This window comes from Amaranthus tricolor, chromosome 6 (genome assembly GCF_026212465.1).
Source record: "Amaranthus tricolor cultivar Red isolate AtriRed21 chromosome 6, ASM2621246v1, whole genome shotgun sequence".
NCBI classification, from domain to species: Eukaryota; Viridiplantae; Streptophyta; class Magnoliopsida; order Caryophyllales; family Amaranthaceae; genus Amaranthus; species Amaranthus tricolor.
The window spans coordinates 23,963,508-23,985,166 of NC_080052.1; the positions used below are offsets into that span (position 1 = coordinate 23,963,508).

General features: G+C 31.7%; 3 protein-coding genes and 1 pseudogene across 3 annotated transcripts; all 4 read left to right on the forward strand.

Annotated features, from left to right (window-relative positions):
- The first annotated feature begins 84 nt into the window (after positions 1-84).
- On the forward strand, positions 85-735 carry LOC130815234 (auxin-binding protein ABP19b-like). Its single transcript, XM_057681625.1, has one exon. It carries the CDS (start codon positions 85-87, stop codon positions 727-729), a length of 645 nt encoding a protein of 214 aa, XP_057537608.1. The 3' UTR covers positions 730-735.
- A 5,275-nt stretch (positions 736-6,010) lies between these two features.
- On the forward strand, positions 6,011-8,376 carry LOC130815698 (DNA-directed RNA polymerase subunit beta-like; annotated as a pseudogene).
- Positions 8,377-8,387: 11 nt separating this feature from the next.
- LOC130815699 (DNA-directed RNA polymerase subunit beta''-like) lies at positions 8,388-9,176 on the forward strand. The gene is made up of 4 exons (XM_057682186.1): positions 8,388-8,565; positions 8,678-8,737; positions 8,847-8,966; positions 9,046-9,176. The coding sequence occupies exons 1-4, from the start codon at positions 8,388-8,390 to the stop codon at positions 9,174-9,176; spliced, it is 489 nt and encodes a 162-aa protein (XP_057538169.1).
- A 458-nt stretch (positions 9,177-9,634) lies between these two features.
- On the forward strand, positions 9,635-10,547 carry LOC130815238 (auxin-binding protein ABP19b-like). The gene has a single exon (XM_057681634.1). It carries the CDS (start codon positions 9,670-9,672, stop codon positions 10,315-10,317), a length of 648 nt encoding a protein of 215 aa, XP_057537617.1. The 5' UTR covers positions 9,635-9,669; the 3' UTR covers positions 10,318-10,547.
- The last annotated feature ends 11,112 nt before the right edge of the window (positions 10,548-21,659 follow it).

The window sequence follows — 21,659 nt, forward strand, 5'->3', positions numbered from 1 at the left end:
CTATAAATAGGAACACATTTTGGCAACTAAAAGATACTGAACAAAGCACCTTCGTTCTCATCAATTAATAAAAATTATTGAAACATGAAATTTTTTAAAATCATCGTACTCTTCACTCTCTTTGTTCCTTTCTCTATTGCAGAGTTTAATGTAGTTGATTATTGTGTATCAAATTTAAAACTTCCAAAAACTCCGGCAGGATACCCTTGTGTTAATCCTGATAAGCTTACATCAGATGACTTTGTTTTCACTGGTTTCCGTAATTCCGGTAACTTTACAATCTTTAATTCAGCAGTCGTACCAGCAACTGATGAGACATTTCCTGCCTTAAACGGCTTAGACCTTGCCATGTCACGGATAGACATAGCAGTAGGCGGAGTTGTTCCAATTCACACACACAGAGTGTCAGAAATTATTATTGTCATCGAAGGAACAATCATAGCCGGTTTTATTGGAACAAATAATACTGCGTATTACAAAATATTAAATAAGTATGATGTTATGATTTTTCCTCATACTTTACTTCATTTTCAAGTTAACGTTGGTGATACTCCTGCTCTCGCATTTGTTAGCTTAAACAGCGCAAATCCTGGATTTCAAACTGTTAGTGTAGCATTAGGTGCAAATGACCTACCAACTGAAATAATCTCAAAGATCACATTGTTGGATGAACAACAGGTAAGGAGGTTGAAGTCAATCTTTGGTGGCACTAACCAATATATAGCTTGATGATATCAAGAGAAAAATAAATTAAACTACTATTTTATATATATATATATATATATATATATATATATATATATATATATATATATATATATATATATATATATATGTGTGTGTGTTTTTCTAAATTTTTTTGTTGGACTATAATTTCTAAGATGCTTAAAATAATTCAATGCAACTCATGATGTTTATCAATGTATTATTAATTAGAATAACATGTAAGGTTGCACAAGATAATTTCATGTATTAAGTATAATAATATAAAAATAATAATTTAATGTATCATATAAAATCTGTTTTTTAAATTTGTTCTTGGCTATTTGCCATTTTGGGATTTTCCATTTATTGCTCTCATTTTGTATCAATCTATTTGTATTATAAATTTTGAATATAACTAACTTTGTTCATTCTCATTTTAATATTTCAATTATACTTATGTTTCTTATATAATTTTTACTAACTTCAATTTAATATTTTTATACTCTGTGCACACATATTTTCTACTAAATTTATTAAAATTCAACAATTGTGATTCCCTATATTTTTCACTAACTTTATTTTAATATTTTTTAAATGCTTATAATACTCACTTTTAATTTTCTCTATCAAGTTTATTATTCAATAAAATAACATATTTATCATCAAATTTTTCTTTTTTAAATTCTCATAAGTATTTTTTATGGGAACAATTTTAAGAGATGGAGAAAGTATATAGATAGTTAGATGGATTATGTGATAATATCTAACTAAAACAAAATAATTAATGGTATTTTAGTAATGGCAAATCTACAAAGGTCATCAGAACGCTATAACCCCACTAAATCGAAATAATCAAGTTTCATTTATTGCGTTATGGTCGGTTTTTTCATAGCTTATAATAAAATATTCTCTACTTGAAAGAATATTTATTACCACCTAAATATAATCCACTAGAGAAAAAGACAATAATTGCAAAATTTTACCCAAACTTGTATGAGACGATCTCATCATTTTATATGAAACGGTCTCACTGTGAGATTAATGACGAATGCACATTATAACAATGGGTACCATAGGCTAACCATGTTTTTTCTAAAAAAAATAATTTTTCTTTTTTTGTTGCCTTAAACTTCCAATATTGGCTGCATTTGACTTTTTACGCAATCTGATATATATTCTTTTTAATTATTTATATATTGAAATATTGACATCTAAAAATTATAAATAGCTAATTTTATGAAAGTATGCGATTAGACGATTCAAATAAAATCTTACTTGTCTATATCTTTTCTTACATACAAGCCGTGATATATAAGTTAAGCTTGAACAATGATAATGTTAATAATCATTACGTAGCGAGTATTTCAGAACGGAGGAAGTATTTCACTTTGTCAAACTTTGATCTCGTTGTAACTTGTAACTTGTAACTTTGTACGATGCGGTGTGGATGACAATTAAATCTCCAGTTTTCAGTGGCAGTGAAATGAGATTATTATTGCAATATTTTACTTGTACGAGTTAATTTGGTGTAATGAAAATTTTTTGGGTTGTTCATTTTACAAATAAAACTTTGTCAAATTTTTGATTAATTTACTTCAACACGTTGGTGTTACCCATAGTTTTGAGTTCTGGATCCGCCACTGCGTGAGACATGCCTTATATTTTAATTAAATAGCCTAATAAAAAAACTTTTAAGTTATAAATTTCTTATTTTGAGATCGTTTTAGTGTGAGACGTGCTATAGAATTTTAATATAAATTTATAAGTGGAATTATTTTGCTTTTCACACGTGAAAATTTTATGTCTCAAGAAGTTTGTTATGACACCCATAAAATCTATCCCCAATAAACAAGGACTTAAATTCTAAGAAAGAATATAATTTTAGTCGTTTTAGTGGTGGAAGACTCTCTCTCTTTCGGTTTTAAAAAGGGGTTGATTCTCACTATGCAGAAGCATGCTTGAACCTTGAATCCATTTTACTCTCTTATTCACTATTATTTGACATATTTATCAATACACTATTTCAATCTTAAATATTTTTAATTATACATGAGTAAAAATAAGATCTCACTTGACTTAGTTATAATTTATAGATTAAGAACTAGGAGTGATTGATGAATAGTGTTCAAAAATCAAATGAGATAATAATAATCAGAAGGAGGGAGTATTATATAATAATTTTTTTATATATATTTTAGGAATATCATACAAATTTTGAGGTTACAATAACGAAATATGACTCAAAATGAAAAAAAAATTATTTAAAATATAGTGGATCGCGACTAAATGAAAATGTAAAAACTAAAAAAACAGGTTAAAAGGGTACGATACCAAATTTGAGTTTCATTCAGATTTGACTTAGTTTTTCTAGTATTTTCGGTTTGAGGTATTTTTAAAGCACAAGTCAAAATTTCAAGTTATGTCATATTGATTTCAAGTTGGATTACATATAAATTTCAAGGATCAAAATTAGACAGATATAGATTGATATATTAGTTGTGAAACGATATTCGACAATTAAGTTGATAAAAACCACTCAATATGAATTAATTGTAACGCCTAGGAAGTTTATTTGTGTTGCAATATCTTATACTCCTATAATAATTTTAATAATGGAAGTACGAACATACTATAACTGAGAACTTTTATAACCATGCATCGCGAGATCATTAATAATAATTCGCGTAAAATAGAGGATTGAACTATATTAAAGAATTCAGTTTTGTTTTAATAGTTATGTTAAATTAGGTTGGACTTATTGTGAATGCCAGCATATTAACGGGAGGACGCAAGTGCACACACTTCATAAGCCAAGGAGATATTTACCATCCCAAAACCATATAGCTATGGGAAGAAGGTCTCTAATAGCTTATAAAGCGTGCACACCATTTTCAATTTGTAGATGTAGGATAACTCATCCCAACAAGTTAAAGTAAATAATGTCTTTGTCAGATAATTTTTTGAGATTGAATCTTATATAATACTTTTTTTTTTCTCATCCCATCCTTTAATATAATACAAACAAATAACAAAATAAGTAAAATAAATATACATTAGTGTTTATAATTCACAAACTTTTAGTTTGGAAGATCAACTTTTAAGAATAGTTAATACGAATGAATTTTGTGAAGAAATAAAAAATATGGAGAAAGACAAGTGTTATCATGGACCTTGTCAAGTGCTTTTACTCGCACATTTAGCCGAAATTCTCATCATCATTATCACATATAGATATTAATAATTAAAACAAGCTACAAGTAGGTATAAACATAAAATTTAAAAAATGAGCAAATATTTTGTTTTCATTAAATTAAAATAAGGCAAGATATATAGATGTATATATTGAAATATAAAATCAATTTGATTTAGGAAAAATTACCTAGAATAATCCAACCTATTCATGATTTTCCTATAATAATCCCACATATTGATTAACCATGAAAAATTCCAACTTTGAGGGGTAATTTCCTAGAGTAAACCCGGTAACCAGATGACTTGCTATAGCAAGTTTTATTTTTTAAAAAAAAGTTAAATTAAAATAAAATGTCAAAAAAATATTTAAAAAATATTTTTAAAAATTTTATGATTTTTTTATTATTTAGAATTTTTTATGTAAATTTTAAAATTTTTCTCTAAGTTTAAATTAATTCTTAGTTTATTATTTTGGTGAATTACCTACTATAGTAGGTCATCGGGTAACCCAAGTTTACTCTAGGTAAATACCCCTAAAGTTGGGATCATTCATGGTTAATCAATAGAAGAAATTATTATAGGAAAATTATGAAAAAATTGAATTATTCTAGGTAATTTTTCTTTTGATTTATTTATAAGAAGCTAATAATAATGCTCCCTTCTATTCCCTTTAGTTTTGGCACATTTGTCAACGCATATTTTTAATCTTAAATATCTCTAATTGTGCTTAAGTAAAAATTATAAAAAGTTGATATTAATAAAATTTACATTAGTAAAAATCAAATAAAATTCTACTTGACTATGTTTTAACTTATAAATTTAAAACAAAAGACATAATAAAAGTGATTAATGAATAATGTTGAAAAACTAAATATAGCATTAAAGTGAATAGGAAGAAGTAGTAAATTACAAATAATTTAAAATTAAAATATTTCGTGTGTTTGTACGTAAAGTTAAGCTAGTATAATGAAACTTCTCTTCTTATTGTTTGTTTCTCCTTTTGAGGGGTGCTTGTTAAACGTTTGTTGATAAGCTCTACAATTGACTTTCTCACTAGAAATTTTTGTGTAAATCTTTTAAGTAGTTTTTTTTGAAAGAAAATCTTTTAAGTACTTTTAATAGGTCTTTGCGTGGTCATTTCTTCATGATTGAATATTTTCCCAAAAACATTCAAAATGTATTTTAATAGTTCATTTCACAAAAATATACTCTTTATCACTATTTTGAAACTTTTGCATGGATACATAATAAAAAAATTCATTAGAAACCATCCTACGACATCGATTTACAGCAATACAAAATCTGTCTTGTATGAATTTAATACACATAAATTAATGTACATTAATTTTAAATTTAAGAAGTATGGATTTAAGGGAGTAGAGAGGGAAAAGTATAGACCAGTAAACATATAATTAAGAAATGATCCATAATAATAATATTGTAAACGAAGTCTATATTAGAAATATTCACAATATTATAAAAGCAATTTAAAAATAAAAACAAAAATCAAAAAAAGCTAAGCCAGTAAGATTATTATAAAAATCAAACAAGTAAAAAACGAGAATGATCTTATCCTCACGTAATCTACTAAACCTTCTAAATAGCTTTAAGTCCACTAATAAATAAAAGGTTTTTTAGGAAAGGTTCTTTTATATGTTTTCTGAATTAATTCTTGGTGGTAATTTGATATTTTCTAATTTCTTTATTAAAAACATTTAATTATAGGTGTGCAAATTAATTAGAATCTACTATAATTTTAAGTGAATTTGACTAACTCAGGAACTAACTGATATTCGATACTAAACTAAATCATATAAATCAAAAAATCTAATTTAAGTATTTAAGTAGCAGAATTCTTTTTATAAAAATGTTTTATCAACTTCTTTCATTTTGTATCTAATGCATTTTAAACTTTGAGTAGAATCTTTTATTTATTGCCCCGTTCATACGTATTTCATACATTTCGTATATTCATACATGGAGTTTTTGTGTCAAATTTTATGTGATTTAAGTAAACAGAATATACATTCCATCGGAGCTAGATCAATCTATATGATCCAATGAAGAATGAGCCAACAATGGGATTTTTCAATAAATAGGGAATTGAGTTCAAATGCTACGGGATAGAAATGAAGGAATGTCTACAATTCCTAGATTTGATCAAATACAATTTGAAGGATTTTGTAGGTTCATTGACCAGGGCTTAATAGAAGAACTTTATAAGTTTCCAAAAATTTAAGATACAAACCAAGAAATTGAATTTCAATTATTTGTGGAAACATATCAATTGGCAGAACCTTTGATAAAAGAAAAAGATGTTGTGTATGAATCACTTACATATTCTTCTGAATTATATGTGTTCGAGAGATTAATTTGGAAAATTAGCGGGGAGATGCAAGAACAAACAATTTGGATTGGAAATATTCCTCTAATGAATTCCATGGGAACTTTTATAGTGAATAGAATATACAGAATTGTGATCAATCAAATATTGCAAAGCCCGGGTATTTATTACAGATCCGAGTTGGACCATAATGGAATTTCGTCTATACCGGCACCATAATATCAGATTGGGGAGGAAGATCAGAATTAGAGATTGATCGAAAAGCAAGGATATGGGCTCGTGTGAGTAGGAAACAGAAAATATCTATTTTAGTTCTATCATCAACTATGGGTTCGAATTTTACGAGAAATTCTGGATAATGTTTGCAACCCAGAATTTTTCTTGTCTTTCCTGAATGATAAAGAGAGAAAAAATAGGGTAAAAAGAAAATGCCATTTTGGAGTTTTATCAACAAATTGCTTGTGTGGGTGGGGATCCAGTATTTTCGGAATCTTTATGTAAGGACTTACAAAAAATTCTTTCAACAAAGATGCGAAAACCGGCGACTGAACCTTGATATACCCTTAAACAATACGTTTTTGTTACCGCGGGATATATTGGCAGCTGCGGATCATTTGATCAGAATGAAATTTGGAATGGGTACACTTGATGATATGAATCATTTGAAAAATAAACGTATTCGTTCTGCAGCAGATCTCTTACAAGATCAATTCAAATTGGCTCTAGTTCGTTTAGAAAATGTGGTTCGCGGAACTATATCTGGAGCAATTTGGCATAAATTAATACCGACTCCTCAGAATTTGGTAACTTCAACTCCATTAACAACGGCTTTTGAATCTTTTTTTGGATTACACCCATTATCTCAAGTTTTGGATCGAACTAATCCATTGACACAAATAGTTCATGGGAGAAATTTGAGTTATTTGGGCTCTGAGGGATTGTGTAATACCCCAGATTTAGCTTAAAAAGAGATTGATAGACTACTCATATCAACAAGGTCTGGGAGCTCATTTTCTAAGAACTCCACAGTTAAGTGTGCTTGGTGTGGAGCAATCTTAGGATGGGTGACCTCCTGAGAAGTTTACCCAGGTGTTCACGAGTGAGGCTAAAGTGCATTGTAAAGACTTGTGCTGATTTGTGGGGCTAGTCTACAGTCTCCATGAGTAGTCACCAACAGTACGAGGGGCCGGGGTGTTACAGATTGACAGGGCGAATTGCTAGTTTTTGGATACGAGATATCCATCGTCCTAGTCACTATGGGCGTATTTTTCTAATTGACACGTCTGAAGGAATTAATGTTGGGCTTATTGGATCCTTAGCAATCCACGCGAGGATTGGGCCTTGGGGGTCTCTAGAAAGCCATTATTATGAAATTTATGAGAGATAAAAAAGGATACAGATCCTTTATAAATCACCAAGTAAAGATGAATACTATATGTTAGCGTCCGAAAATTCTTTGGCCCTGAATCAAGGTAGTCAGGAGGAGTAGGTTGTTCCAGCCCGAAACCGTCAAGAATTCATGAATATTTGCGTGGGAACAAATTCATCTTTGAAGTATCTTTTCCTTCCAATATTTTTCTATTGGAGCTTCCCTGATTCCTTTTATCGAGCACAATGATGCAAATCGAGCTTTAATGAGTTCTAATATGCAACGTCAAGCTATCTCAGTTCGAGAAGTGCATTGTTGGAACTGGGTTGGAACGCCAAGCGGCTCTAGATTCAGGAGTTCTTGCTATAGTTGAACGTGAGAGAAAGATTATTTATACAACTACTGACAAGATGATTTTATCAGGCAATGGCAATACTATAAACATTCCATTAGTTATGTATCAACGACAAGGATTTTGTCTAGTCTGCTCATAGTATACTTAATCATATTGTACCTAAGCTACGTAATTCTTCAATCAAAGGGGAATTTGAGTCTTTCGGGTTTTACTAGGATTCTAATTTGTGAAGCTTTAGGTGAATTAAGATCAAGAAAAGAAAGTTTTCGAATCACACTAACTCAACCCCATTCATTGTCGAATCCTACGCATCGGAATATGGAGGTACTTATGGAAGAACGGGCCAATTTGGTCTTTCATAATAAAGCGATTGATGGAATTGCCATGAAACGACTTATTAGTCAATTATAGATCACTTTGGAATGACATATACGTCACACATCCTAGATCAAATAAAGACTCTGGGTTTCCAGCAAGCCACTGCTACATCCATTTCATTAGGAATTGATGATCTTTTAACAATACCTTCTAAAGGATGGCTAGTCCAAAATACTGAACAACAAAGTTTGAGTTTGGAAAAACACCATTCATTATCGAAATGTACACGCAGTAGAAAAATTACGTCAATCTATTGAGATATGATATTCTACAAGTGAATATTTGTAACAAGAAATGAATCCTAATTTTAGGATGACTGACCCTTATAATGCAGTCTATATAACGTCTTTTTGGGGAGCTAGAGGAAATGTGTCTCAGGTACATCAATTAGTAGGTATGAGAGGATTAATGTCAGATCCACAAGGACAAATGATTGATTTACCTATTCAAAGCAATTTACGAAGAACTCATTTTAACTGAATATATCGTTTCTTGCTACGGAGCCCGCAAAGGAGTTGTGAATACTGTGGTACGAACATCAGATGCTGGATATCTCACGCGAAGGCTTGTCGAAGTAGTTCAACATAATGTTGTACGTAGAACGGATTGTGGCACTATTCGAGGTATTTTTGTAACTTCTCGGAACGGCATAATGTCGGAAAGAATTTTTATCCCTAACATTAATTGGTCATGTATCAGCAGATGATATATATATGGGTTCACGGTGCATTGCCACCCGAAACCAAGATATCAGGGTTGGACTTGTCAACCGATTCATAACACTTCGAACCCAACCAGTATCCATTCGAACTCCTTATGAACGTGAACACTAAATAATACAATCAATCGAGATCATTTTCAAACTCCATATAAATCGATATTTAACATGAGTTATACAAAATATGTAAATTTAAAATCAAAATACACCCGATTTAATCTTCAACCAAAACAAACTCACAAATGACCGATAAACAATAAACTGACAATGACCTATTATATTTTATCCATAAACGATTTTAATATACAAACTCTGAATTCAATTGTAAATCTTATTCCATGTGCACGAATCGTAATCAAATTGAATAATAGTTGACCTCAATCAAAAAATCGATATGTTCGGACATATACACAGACGACAAGTTCGACCCCACATAGGCTCGGACAAGGTCCACTACCTAAGTAAGAATGTAAAACATCTAAAAGACTAAAATGATTCTCTTGCATGCACGTATTATAGAAGGGACAATCAATATTCTATAAATAAGAACACATTTTGGCAACAATTAGATACGTACCTTCTCATCAATTAATAAAAACAATTGAAACATGAAATTTCTTTTAATCGTCTTACTCTTCACTCTCCTTATTACTTTCTCTATTGCAGAGTTTAATGTTGTTGATTATTGTGTGTCAAATTTAAAACTCCCCAAAACTCCGGCAGGTTACCCTTGTGTTAATCCCGATAAGCTTACATCAGATGACTTTATTTTTACCGGTTTTCATAATCCTGGTAACTTTGATACTATCTTTAAATTTGCTGCCATTCTAGCAAATGAAGAAACATTTCCTGCCTTAAACGGCTTAGGCCTTACTATGGCACGCTTAGACTTGGCTGTAGGCGGAGTTGTTCCAATTCACACACACAGAGTGTCAGAAATTATTATTGTCATCGAAGGAACAATCATAGCCGGTTTTATTGGAACAAATAATACTGCGTATTACAAAATATTAAATAAGTATGATGTTATGATTTTTCCTCATACTTTACTTCATTTTCAAGTTAACGTTGGTGATACTCCTGCTCTCGCATTTGTTAGCTTAAACAGCGCAAATCCTGGATTTCAAACTGTTAGTGTAGCATTAGGTGCAAATGACCTACCAACTGAAATAATCTCAAAGATCACATTGTTGGATGAACAACAGGTAAGGAGGTTGAAGTCAATCTTTGGTGGCACTAACCAATTGATCATGTAAGGGGAAAAATATGAAATATGAAATATGAAATACGAAAATACTTAGATGCTTAACTAAATATTTACAAATATACAAAGTATATATTGAGATATATTCTCTAACAAATCTTATTGAAATAATTAATTCAATTCTATACTGGATACGATGTACGGTTGCATTACATAATATAATTTAATGTATTATGTATAATGTATTGTATAAATGCGGATTATGTGTATATTTTTTTTTAAGTATGATTATCTAAAAATTGCAATAGTTTCTTTTAAACTATCAAATTCTGATACATAGTCATAGTTATCAATCTAATAAGTTTGAGTTCAGAAAAAGAAAAAGCGGATAAATCATATCCATACCTCTTCTAAGAAGAGTACAAAAAATTGCGTGCACTCATCAAGGATACATATTGTTATATTTTTTTAAAATGACCTTACTCTTCCTTTAAATTCATGAATTGAATTATATTTGGATTGGAAGGAAATATATTCTAAAAAACCTTAAATAACAAATATACGCAGAAAATGTATACCAAGTTACCAACCATATATTCATCTATAGAATTTAGCAGTCTAACAACAACCTTATTCTAAATATCAAGTGGTGTTTAAAATTTTTCTTGTTACAAATTTTTGGTAGTATATTTTTACACTTATCCAAATTTTTCTGAAAAATCATTCCATTTCGCGTTTTTGATTCAATCTCACTGTGACAATTGTACCTCATGAGTCATGAAAAGGTTCAGGGGTCGTGAGCAACACGCTACATTGTGTAATCAGTAATGCTTATTAACGTCTAATGTTCTTAAAGTTTATGTTTAAGACTTAAATTAAATAACATTCTATCTCACTACAAAAAACTCTTGAATTAGCGATGAAAAATTGGCGAGGGGAAGTGTTGGTCGCCCAATGGCGACGACATGGCGAGCAAAAGATGGGTCGCCAAAGCAAAAAGCAAACTGACGACGAATAGGCGAGGGAAAGTTTGGTCGCAAAGGCAAAAAGCAAATTGGCGACGGGATTGTTGGTCGCCCAGGCGTCGCCAATGAAGACATTTCTTTTTAATTTTTAAATTTTAAATTTCCCTGTTTTGGGCGACGGGTTCTGTCGTCGCGCGTCAGTCGCCAAGTTCTTTTTTCCTTTTTGTTTGTAATTTTAAATGTTGGCGACGGGTAGAGTTTCTCGCGAATGCGTCGCCAGTTTTGTTTTCACTTGACGGTCCATTTTTCAAATAGCAGGCGACAGTTTCTTTGGTAGCCCTTTGGTCGCCATGTATTTGAATTTGAATTCTGGGTTCGCCATTTTATTCTATAAATAACCCGATTGTTGTATCGTAGTATATATTGGAAGCTAAAGAATTTGAAGAGGTTAGTGAGTTTTTGTTTTTTTTTTATATGATTTAGTTTTATTTATTTTTATTATTATTTTTAGTTTCTATTGTCATTAATTTGATTTAATTTTATTATTAAATTAGTACATATTTTGTTTACTTTGTTATTTACTTGAGTTTTATATTTACTTGATTTAATTTTATTATTTAATTTCTATTGTTATTCTCTTGAGTTTTTATATTTTTTATTATTTTATATTTTATTTTTATTGACATTAGTTTGCTTTAGTAGTTTTTATTAGAATAATTATATTATTATTGTCATATATTGTTATTGTCATTAACTTACTTTATTGATAAGTTGAATAATTATGTTATTATATTATATTTAGGTGTTAAAAATGAGTTGTAGGCAAGAAAGAAGTTGGATGTACAACCGACGAAAAAATGGAAAGTTTAGTTTAAGATTTATGAGAGGGTTGGAAGAGTTTCTAGATTTTGCTCGTTCACAAAGCATGAGTTCTGAGATTAAATGTCCTTGTAAAAAGTGTAAAAATTGTTGTTTTAAGGAAGCAGATGAAGTAAGGGAACATCTAATGAGAAGGGGGTTTGTTGAAAATTACTATGAGTGGGAATATCATCAGAACACAGAGATAGGAACAACATCTGATGTTGTAGCGGAAGTCGGAGAGCAATCGTCAAACAATCCAAATCCATACTCACAGATGGTGCATGATGCAGTAGCTAGTGTGTTTCCAGACAATTACCATCACTTTTTTCCCTCACAGCATAATGTAGAGTCAGTAGATAATGAACCACCGGTACACATTGACGAATATCCAAACCCACAGTGTCAACAGTTTTTTGAGATGTTAAATTCTGTAAATAGTCCTCTGTATGAAGGTTGTAAAAATCACACGAAGATGTCTATTATTGGTCGACTTACAAACCTGAAGACAGACCATCGTCTCACTGAGAGGTGTTACGACGATATTTGTGGTATTCTGAACGAAGTGTTACCAGAAGAGAATACGATGGTAAACAACTTTTACGAAACGAAAAAACAAATAGCTGCTCTTGGATTACCTGTTGAGAAGATAGATTGTTGTCTTAACGGATGTTTGATATATTGGGGGAATAATGCGAATGCAACTTGCTGTTACATTTGTGAAACTTCTAGATGGAGAAGAAATAGTAAGGGTGATAAGGTTTCGCGGAAACAATTTCATTATTTTCCCCTAGGGCCCAGATTACAAAGATTGTATGCTTCAGAGGCAACAGCTAGGCATATGAGGTGGCATGCAGAGCACCGCACTAAGGATGGAGAGATGATACATCCGTCCGATGCTGAAGCGTGGTTGACATTTAACGACATTCATCCAAACTTTGCATTGGAGACTCGAAACGTGCGGCTTGGTCTGCGTACAGATGGTATTAACCCATTTGGAAGTTCGGGTCAACAGTATTCATCGTGGCCTGTCATTTTAACACCGTACAATCTTCCGCCATGGATGTGCATGAAGAAGCCGTATATGTTCTTGACCGTGATTGTCCCTGGGCCGAGTAACCCAAAGCACAACATTGACTTATATCTTCAGCCACTAATACAAGAGTTGAATATGTTGTGGGAGGAGGGTATTTGTACATTTGATGTGTCAAGAAAGGAGAATTTCCAACTACGAGCAGCTTTAATGTGGACGATCAATGACTTTCCGGCTTATTCGATGTTGTCCGGGTGGAGTACTGCGGGCCGATATGCTTGCCCTTACTGCATGGATGATTCCCAAGCTTTCTACCTTACGCATAGCAAGAAGGTGTGTTGGTTTGACTGTCATAGAAGATTTTTAGATAAAAGTCATCCCTACAGGAAAAATAGAACAAATTTCAGAGTAGGCATTGTTGAGAATAGAGACCCACCTATCATTCGGACAGGACTTGAATTGCTTGACGAATTAGACCAGTTTGATTTTTTAAGAGTCAATGAAGAAGATGCACCGGAACATAATAAAGAGGCTAGTAAGTACTCTGCTAGATGGAAGAAGAGGAGCATATTCTGGGACTTGCCATATTGGAAAACTAACACGATTCGACATAATTTGGATGTTATGCACATAGAGAAGAATGTTTTTGATAACATTGTCAACACTTTGTTGTGTGTGCCAAGTAAAACAAAGGATCACATCAAGGGTAGACACGATCTGCGTGAACTTGGTATACGTTCAGAATTGCATCCTATAGGTACGTGTACACTCAAACCTTTATTTAATTAATAATTAATAATAATTCATATAACATCTTATTATGATTATATACAGGTACGTCTATTCCTAGAGCAACTATACATTAAATGAAGAACAGATACGTGCCTTGCTTCAATGGTTGAAGAGTATTAGATTTCCCGATGGTTATGTCTCCAATATGGCAAGGAATATTGACATGGCCAAGCATCAATTGTTCGACATGAAAAGTCACGGCTGTCATATTTTCATGCAACGCTTAATTCCAATTGCATTCAGAGAATTGCTAACGGTGAAGGTTTGGGAAGCTCTTACAGAGTTGAGCTTATATTTTAGAAGTTTGACAACCACAAAGCTATGTGTGGAGGATTTGAGGAAAATGGAAGCAGATATTCCGGTTATCATTTGCAAACTAGAGACTATCTTTTCGCCCACATTCTTTGATAGCATGGAGCACCTTCCTATCCATTTGGCATATGAGGCTAGAATTGCAGGACCGGTCCAATACAGATGGATGTATCCATTTGAGAGGTATATAAATCATATGTAATTAAATTTTTCATTATTCTACCAGTGAACTAGTTTTTCCGTACAGGTACCTTAGACATTTGAAACTGAATGTCAAAAATAAAGCTCATGTTGAAGCATCGATATGCAACGCATATTTAACCGAGGAAGCATCGCCAATTTGATAGTTTTTTGTAGTATCTATTTTTTTTAATTTACGTGAACTTTCTTAGTTTGTCTCACTGATTTTTACAATATCTTTTTTTTAATCTCATTTATAAATTTATATTCTCTTTTTTAACTATTTAATTCTATCATTCACTTCTTTTAATTTATCTCATTATCATTCTCAATTTCCATTTCCACTAATAAATTTCCACCATATTTTCTCATTTTGCAACTTATAGAAAATAAGAGTGACAGAGACAATATTTGTAACACCCCGAGATTTTTTAACGTCATTAATTAATATTTTAATAACTTTTGGGGATTTTATAATTATATTAAATTATTTCTTAATTAATAAATTTCTTTTATATACGAATTTAAATGTTAACTTATACATATATTAAAATATAGTTACGATTTCTCAAATAAAGAGGTTCGAATCAAAATGATTATTTTATTAAAATGCGTGAGCCCACGAAGGTGAGTCTCTTAGTTGGGTCTCGCAAGAAAATGAATCGAGATAAAAATAAATAAATAAACCTAATAATAAATAAACATAATAATAATAATCATAATAATAATAATAATGATAATAGTAATAACAACAAGGATAAAAACCCATAAAACCCTAAATGCTCAAGGTTAGCCGTCACTCCCATTTCCTCTCTTCTCTTCTCTCTTTCTCTCACTCCCCTCTCCCTCACGGTCCATCTGCAGCCCACGAGAACCACCGCAGTAGGCCGCCTAGCAGCAGCAATCGGCTGCGTTTTCTCTTCCCCACGATAGCTACCAGCAGCCGGCCCAACTCCTCCCTCTAAGGGCAGCAACTACTGCATTTGCTTCTCTAGACAGCAGCAGCGGCTGTTTCGGCTTTCCCACCGTCACCGAGCTCTATCTACGACACCATCACAACAATAATTAACTATAGTTTCACCTCTGTTTCTAGTCCCTCCATTATAAGCCACTTCTTCTTCCATTGTTTTGATTTTCTTTTACTTGTTTCTAATTGCAATTTTAACAAGTTTATGAGTTTGGTGTTGATTTTTGTATGATTTTCATTGAATCTTGTTATGGGCAAGAATTTGATTGATGATTTAATGTACTTATGAATTGGGTTTTTGAAATGTGAATGAAAAGTGTTGAACTTTGTATTATTTTCATTGAACCTTTTTATGGGTAAGAGTGTGTTTGATGAATTTAACATATTTATGACTTAGAGTTTGAAGTATGAATGAAAATAATGGTTGTGTGCTATTATGATGGTGTCTTAGTACATGAGTAACTTTATTTGTGTTGAATGTGGGAGTTTTGTTAGGCATAGTAGTCTTAATTGGCCTTGTTGAAGTAAAAGAAATTATTAATGTTGATCACAAGTACTCTCGTTAGGTTATCGAAGTTATAATTAAATGATATTAGTAAGGCCATGAACATAGTGTCAACTTGTTGAGAATTATTAAAGTTACTTGTTATGATGTCTTGATTTTAGTCCTTTCTAACCTTGGAGAATATAATAATTGATAGTGCAATGCGATAACCTTAAGATTCGTTCTTGTCGTCATATTAGCACTACACTAACATTGTGAGACTTAAGTGTGAATCGTCGTTTTATTTTAAGATAATGTGAATCGTTATAACTCAAAGTTAGCTGGTGTAATGAAACACTTGACATAATCCTTTTATTCTTTGTCGATGGAAAAACTTGTGTTATTGTCGAATTGACGATTATGCTTGGTGTTGAATGAGATGCGTACGTGCTAGAAGTAATTGAAATCTTGTCGTGAATGGATGATAGTGGTTACTTTGTCTTTTAGCTGGTATGACAAAGTAGTTAAGGGAACTTATTAGTTCTATTCCTAACTTGTATAGGTTCCCAATTCATAAGAGGAAAATAGAACCTTAGTTGGATGATTTTTGTAACTTTTGGTCGTGCAGGGACGCTTGTAGGTACGTACACGCAGTAACGAACCCTTGTATGCAATTTTATTTAAGACATTATTGTTTATTGTAATAATATGCACTACATCAAAACTATGAGATACTAGTGAGTACGTTTTATATGAAAAGCTGTCGACTATGAAATCCTTGCGCTTAGAATAGTTATAGAGAATGAAAGTGTTAGTAGGAGGCAGGGACCACCCCCTTATTTATTTAAGAATTAGATTATGCCTTAATTGAAGTTAGAATGACTCCTTTATAGGTGAATTTCATATTCTATTGAGTGGCTCAGTCGGTTTTGGTGCGCTGCTATCCTAGGGCGCTCATTAATAGTCGAAGGTTGAAGTTATTCCAATTTGATAAATTATTAGATTATGATTAGCTGGTGTGACTCAACTAGATTATGTCCGGTTGATTTAGTAGTCCCCTAGGTGAGGTTCGACGGGACCACCATAAGGGGGTATGAGCATGCTTGGGTCATTGGGCGCCGGGTGGCCGATACCGCCCCTTGACCGAGGTGTTAGCATGCGGGCCTTGCAAACCCCAATATGGTGGCCTCTTTATTGGTTTAGTACCCCAGTTTGTTAGTTTTTCCCAAAGGTAGGACCTGAAAGGGTCAGCTGGAGGGGGCATGAGCTCATACTTTGCCATGGACGTCGGGTGGCCGATAACGCCCTTGGCCGTGTCACCATGCCAGGAAGTAGAGAAAAGATCCACTGATAGAAAACTATTCAGTGATAGAAAGTTTATTCATTGATCGAAAGTTATTTAATGATAAAAGGTTCATTCTTTGGTAGAAAGCTTCCGCATTGATAGAGCGTTTACTTATTGATAGAACATCTACTTATTGATAAAATAGTTTATGCTAGTGAGAAGTGTGCCTAAGTTAAGTTACCTCAAGGGTATTACAGACTATGATCACACTTACCTTAAGATAGACAAGCCCTATAAGGTCATGTGTTAGGTATTCTGTTAATGCCTTGGTCGAGTTGATACTAAGCGTGTTTTGCAAGAGTTTATGTTTTGAAAAGAGAAGCGTGAAAACCTGCATTCTACCCAACAACACATGGTTCGATTTGGAAAGAACGTAATGATATTAAGAAGTATAAGTGGCCGATAAACGGTTACTATCTGTGCTTGTGTCTTATGAAATCATCTTATGTTGTTGTATAATATAATGTTATCTAGTAGTTGGCCTTATTATATTTGATGTTAGTTACTACTATCTGTGCTTGTGTCTTATGAAATCATCTTATGTTGTTGTATAATATATTGTTATCTAGTAGTTGGCCTTATTATATTTGATGTTAGTTACTGACGTGTACGTGTTTGTGTTTATGTTTGAGTGTTGATAACCTTCTGTGATTGTCCTGCTATGACACATTGGTCTTTGGTCTAATTTCGAGCAGCAGGAGGATCATAGACAAGCGTAGTTTTGCATTGCATTTCATTGCATTGGGGGAGAGTGATTAGGGCGAAGCATAACCTATGTCATACCGCTATCTTTCGATTTTGTAGCTCTTGTTATCCTTTGTAAACTTTGGTTGTATATGTTTTGTTATGATGCCTTGTGTCCTCCTTTGTATATTTGTATTTCCGCTGCGTAGTTTATAACTCTGTATGGTTTTTAAGGAGTTGATTTGAGAAGCCGGCGACGAATCATTCCGCCGTGGTGTGAGATTTTAAAGGCAATGATGCCTAAGATTAGTTTAATGTTTTGTTGTGCTGATTGCTCTACCAAATGTCCTTTTTTAGAAGAGATGCTGCCGAAATTTCCACTCACCTTTTTAAAGTTAATATTTAACGTTTACGTAAATCCTTATCCTTTTCTTTTATGTAACACCCGAATTTCCTTCCGTCCTTTACGGTTTTGGTTTCGTTAAAGGGTCGGAAATTCAGGGGTGTTACAATATTACTTTTAAATTATGTATGTACACTAAATACCCTACAAATCAAATCTTAGCTTCAAGGTTATTAGTGTTAGAGTATATAGAGTCTTTTCCTAAAATATTGTTAAATTAAAACAAAATTCTCATTTTTCACTATGAAGAAAAATAACTCCCTCTATACCGTTCACGTAAGATGAGTTTTTCCAACAAAAATATTTTTAAGACAAACTGTTATCTCAAATAGCAATTTGGTATAAATACAAAACCGCTATTTGAAATAGCGGTTTACTTAAATTTCACGCATACATGATGGACCAAATTACTTTCTTCATTTTCTCCTTCTTTGACACTGACGATTTGTCTTTCAACTTTGTTTCTCTGTGTTCAAAATACCAACCCTCCGTGACTTCATCAATTATATTCTCTCTTCAGCAAACCCACAAACCATTATTTTAACCATTTTCAAGAAACTCCTTTTTCAATCTTCAAGAAAAACTTTCTTCATCAACCGTTAAATTATTTTTCTCTCTCTTTTGATGTATCTTGAAGTAATATAACCCCTAATGATTTAGATCAATTTGGTCAATGACTACTTTATTTTTAGATGTAATGGTGTGTTTGTTTCCATGCATGAAATGGTGTTCTTAATTGTTATAAGTTTGTAGGTTCCATATACCATTAGAAGAGGGAGATTTACCAGAATATTATGGCTCAATTGCAATCATCAATTAATGAAAAATCTTCCCCTAATAATATGTTTTCGGGAGCTTCATTTTGGTCGTTTTCTTCCATTTTCTATTAGAAGGTTGTTGTGTTTTGATTGGTACTTGTAATTTCGCATAAAACATCTTTTGAGTAGATAGTACAATCCAAACCCTTAATTGTAAGAAAAACCCCAAATAATTCTTCTAATATGAGATTATGATAGAAAGAAACAATATTAAACAATCCTTATGGTGAAAGAGAGAGTGAGAGTTGTTTACTGAGAAAAAAAAGTGATATTCCATAGAAGTTATCTGAAGAAAAGATGGGAGCTATAGGAGAGCAAACCGCCATTTTAATGGCGGTTTTGTTTTTGGCTTTTTTTTTTTAATTTTACTCATACATAGAAAAACGTCATCTAAAATAACAGTTTCAATACAAATCAAAAGCAAACCACTATTTCAGATGGCGGTTTGCTATTAAATGAAAAGAAAAAAAAAATTATTTGTGTATAGACCTACATGGACGGTAGGAAGGGAATTAAGTTTCCATTTAGTGTAAACTTGGAATATTATTGCTAGATGAAAATATTTTGGGAAAACATTCGAGTATATAACATATTATTAGGGCCTCAACCATCAGCTTAAACTTTTGATTGAGTTGGTTTTTTGACATGGTATCAAAGCCAGCATGACAAGAGGTCACAGGTTCGAATTTCAACTACCCCTCATTTAAAATGGAATATTCAACGCATGTGTACATCCACACTTCTAACCAAATGGGCTCTCGTGTGAGGGAGCGTGTTAGAGTATATAACATATCTTGTGGCTTCAACCATCAACTTAAGCTTTCGATTGAGTTAGTTCTCGACAATTAGAGCCATGCATTTAGCAAATATTTTCTCTGTCTCTATTATTACTTAAAGGCAATATTTTTTTCATGATATATCACTTTTACTTGTTTAATTGAAAATTCAAAAGTATAAAAGTAAAACCATAGTTTTTTTAAAGCTATTGCACTGAAAGCGAATAAAACAATTATAAATAATTTCATTTTCAGGCTAAAATAGTCATCAAAGCGCAAACTGCAATGTAATTGGTTTGGCTGTAATAGTCAATTAGGAGATCAACATAAATTACTCCTACAAGTATTAAAATATTCTTACATTCAAAGTTTTGAACGCAGAAATCATCTTTCTACTTTTTAAATACTTCTACTTCATATTGTTATTGTCTAAGTGTATGTGATTCACTCCTACAAGTATTAAACTATTTTTACATTCAATTAGTGATTAGGGTTTGAGGGGATGAAAAACAGCAAATTACATCTTTGAAAAAGAATGTAGTTTAAGTGTCTTTCACATACACTAGGTATGATTAGGTTATTGTAAAATTTTCTTTGTTCATCATTATTATTTATCATCATCATCATACTCAATATATCCGACTTGTAGAAGTTATGATTAAGTCTGAAAGGAGATAAAAGACTGCAAACTATTCTCACAATGTTTTTTGTACAGCTTATTGATTATGAGTTAACTTACTTTTATTGCATTCATAAACTTATTACCTTCTCTATGAATTTGATTTATATATAGATACATGCCTTTTCAACTAGACTTTAAAAACCTTAAATATTATTAAAGAAGATACTCCCTCAATCCCTATAAATTTATAATAGGGCATAATGGAACAAAGATTAAGACTATATTGGTCAGACAATTAAAAGTGTGTATATGTTTTTGCTACTCTATTTTTATTAGTATTTATTTTTGAGACTTACCGATGGAAATATAAAGTTAAAACACTTGATTTTTTTTCAAAATGGGTAATATTAGGGAAGTTTTAACTTCATGTGCTAAAAATGATTTTGTGCTTTCATTTAAGTTGATTTAAGTCTACCTGATCTGAAAATTTTCATAATTTAATTAATTTTTAATGTAAATAATAATTTGCTAGTACACCAGTATTTACTTCTATAATTCAAAAGTCTGACTTCACCCCTAATATTTTATATTTAAAGACAACATATCCTTAAGACTTTCTTCCAAAAATGTTTCTTAATTTCACAAATACCAATCATTCAAAATATAAGTTTTATTTGTTAGCTTAAACAATGCAAGTCCGGGCTTTCAAACCACTACCTTTGCTTTAGCAGCAAATGATCTTCCTACAAAAGTGAGTTTGTTGGATACTGAGCAAATCAAGAAGTTGAAGAGCATATTTGGAGGGACAAACTAAATAAAACATTATGTACCAAATATTATATTATCTATTAGATATAATGTTATAAGTGATCGTATTATAGTTTGTACTTACGTCTATACATAATAAAGTCATACGAATGTTTCCTGTGTATTGTTTAAATAATATGTAATGTATATATTATTGTTTATTGTTACAAGTACATATTTAATTAGAAACAAATTAAAATAAATTCATTAAGTAAGGAAAAATAATAAGAGTACATCTTTAATATAACTATTATCTATGTAATATTGCATTTCCATATATTATAATATTTATTAAAAATATTTCAAATATATACAAATAGAAAATATCAAAAAAACTTAAATCTTTTT

Bases quoted from the DNA above. Each gene is read 5' to 3' on its own strand.
- LOC130815234 (XM_057681625.1), top strand. From the start codon at position 85: ATGAAATTTTTTAAAATCATCGTACTCTTCACTCTCTTTGTTCCTTTC.
- LOC130815699 (XM_057682186.1), top strand. From the start codon at position 8,388: ATGACATATACGTCACACATCCTAGATCAAATAAAGACTCTGGGTTTC. The intron at 8,566-8,677 runs GTACACGCAGTA...CTTATAATGCAG, and splicing joins ACACCATTCATTATCGAAAT to TCTATATAACGTCTTTTTGG. The intron at 8,967-9,045 runs GTATTTTTGTAA...ATGTATCAGCAG, and splicing joins GGATTGTGGCACTATTCGAG to ATGATATATATATGGGTTCA.
- LOC130815238 (XM_057681634.1), top strand. From the start codon at position 9,670: ATGAAATTTCTTTTAATCGTCTTACTCTTCACTCTCCTTATTACTTTC.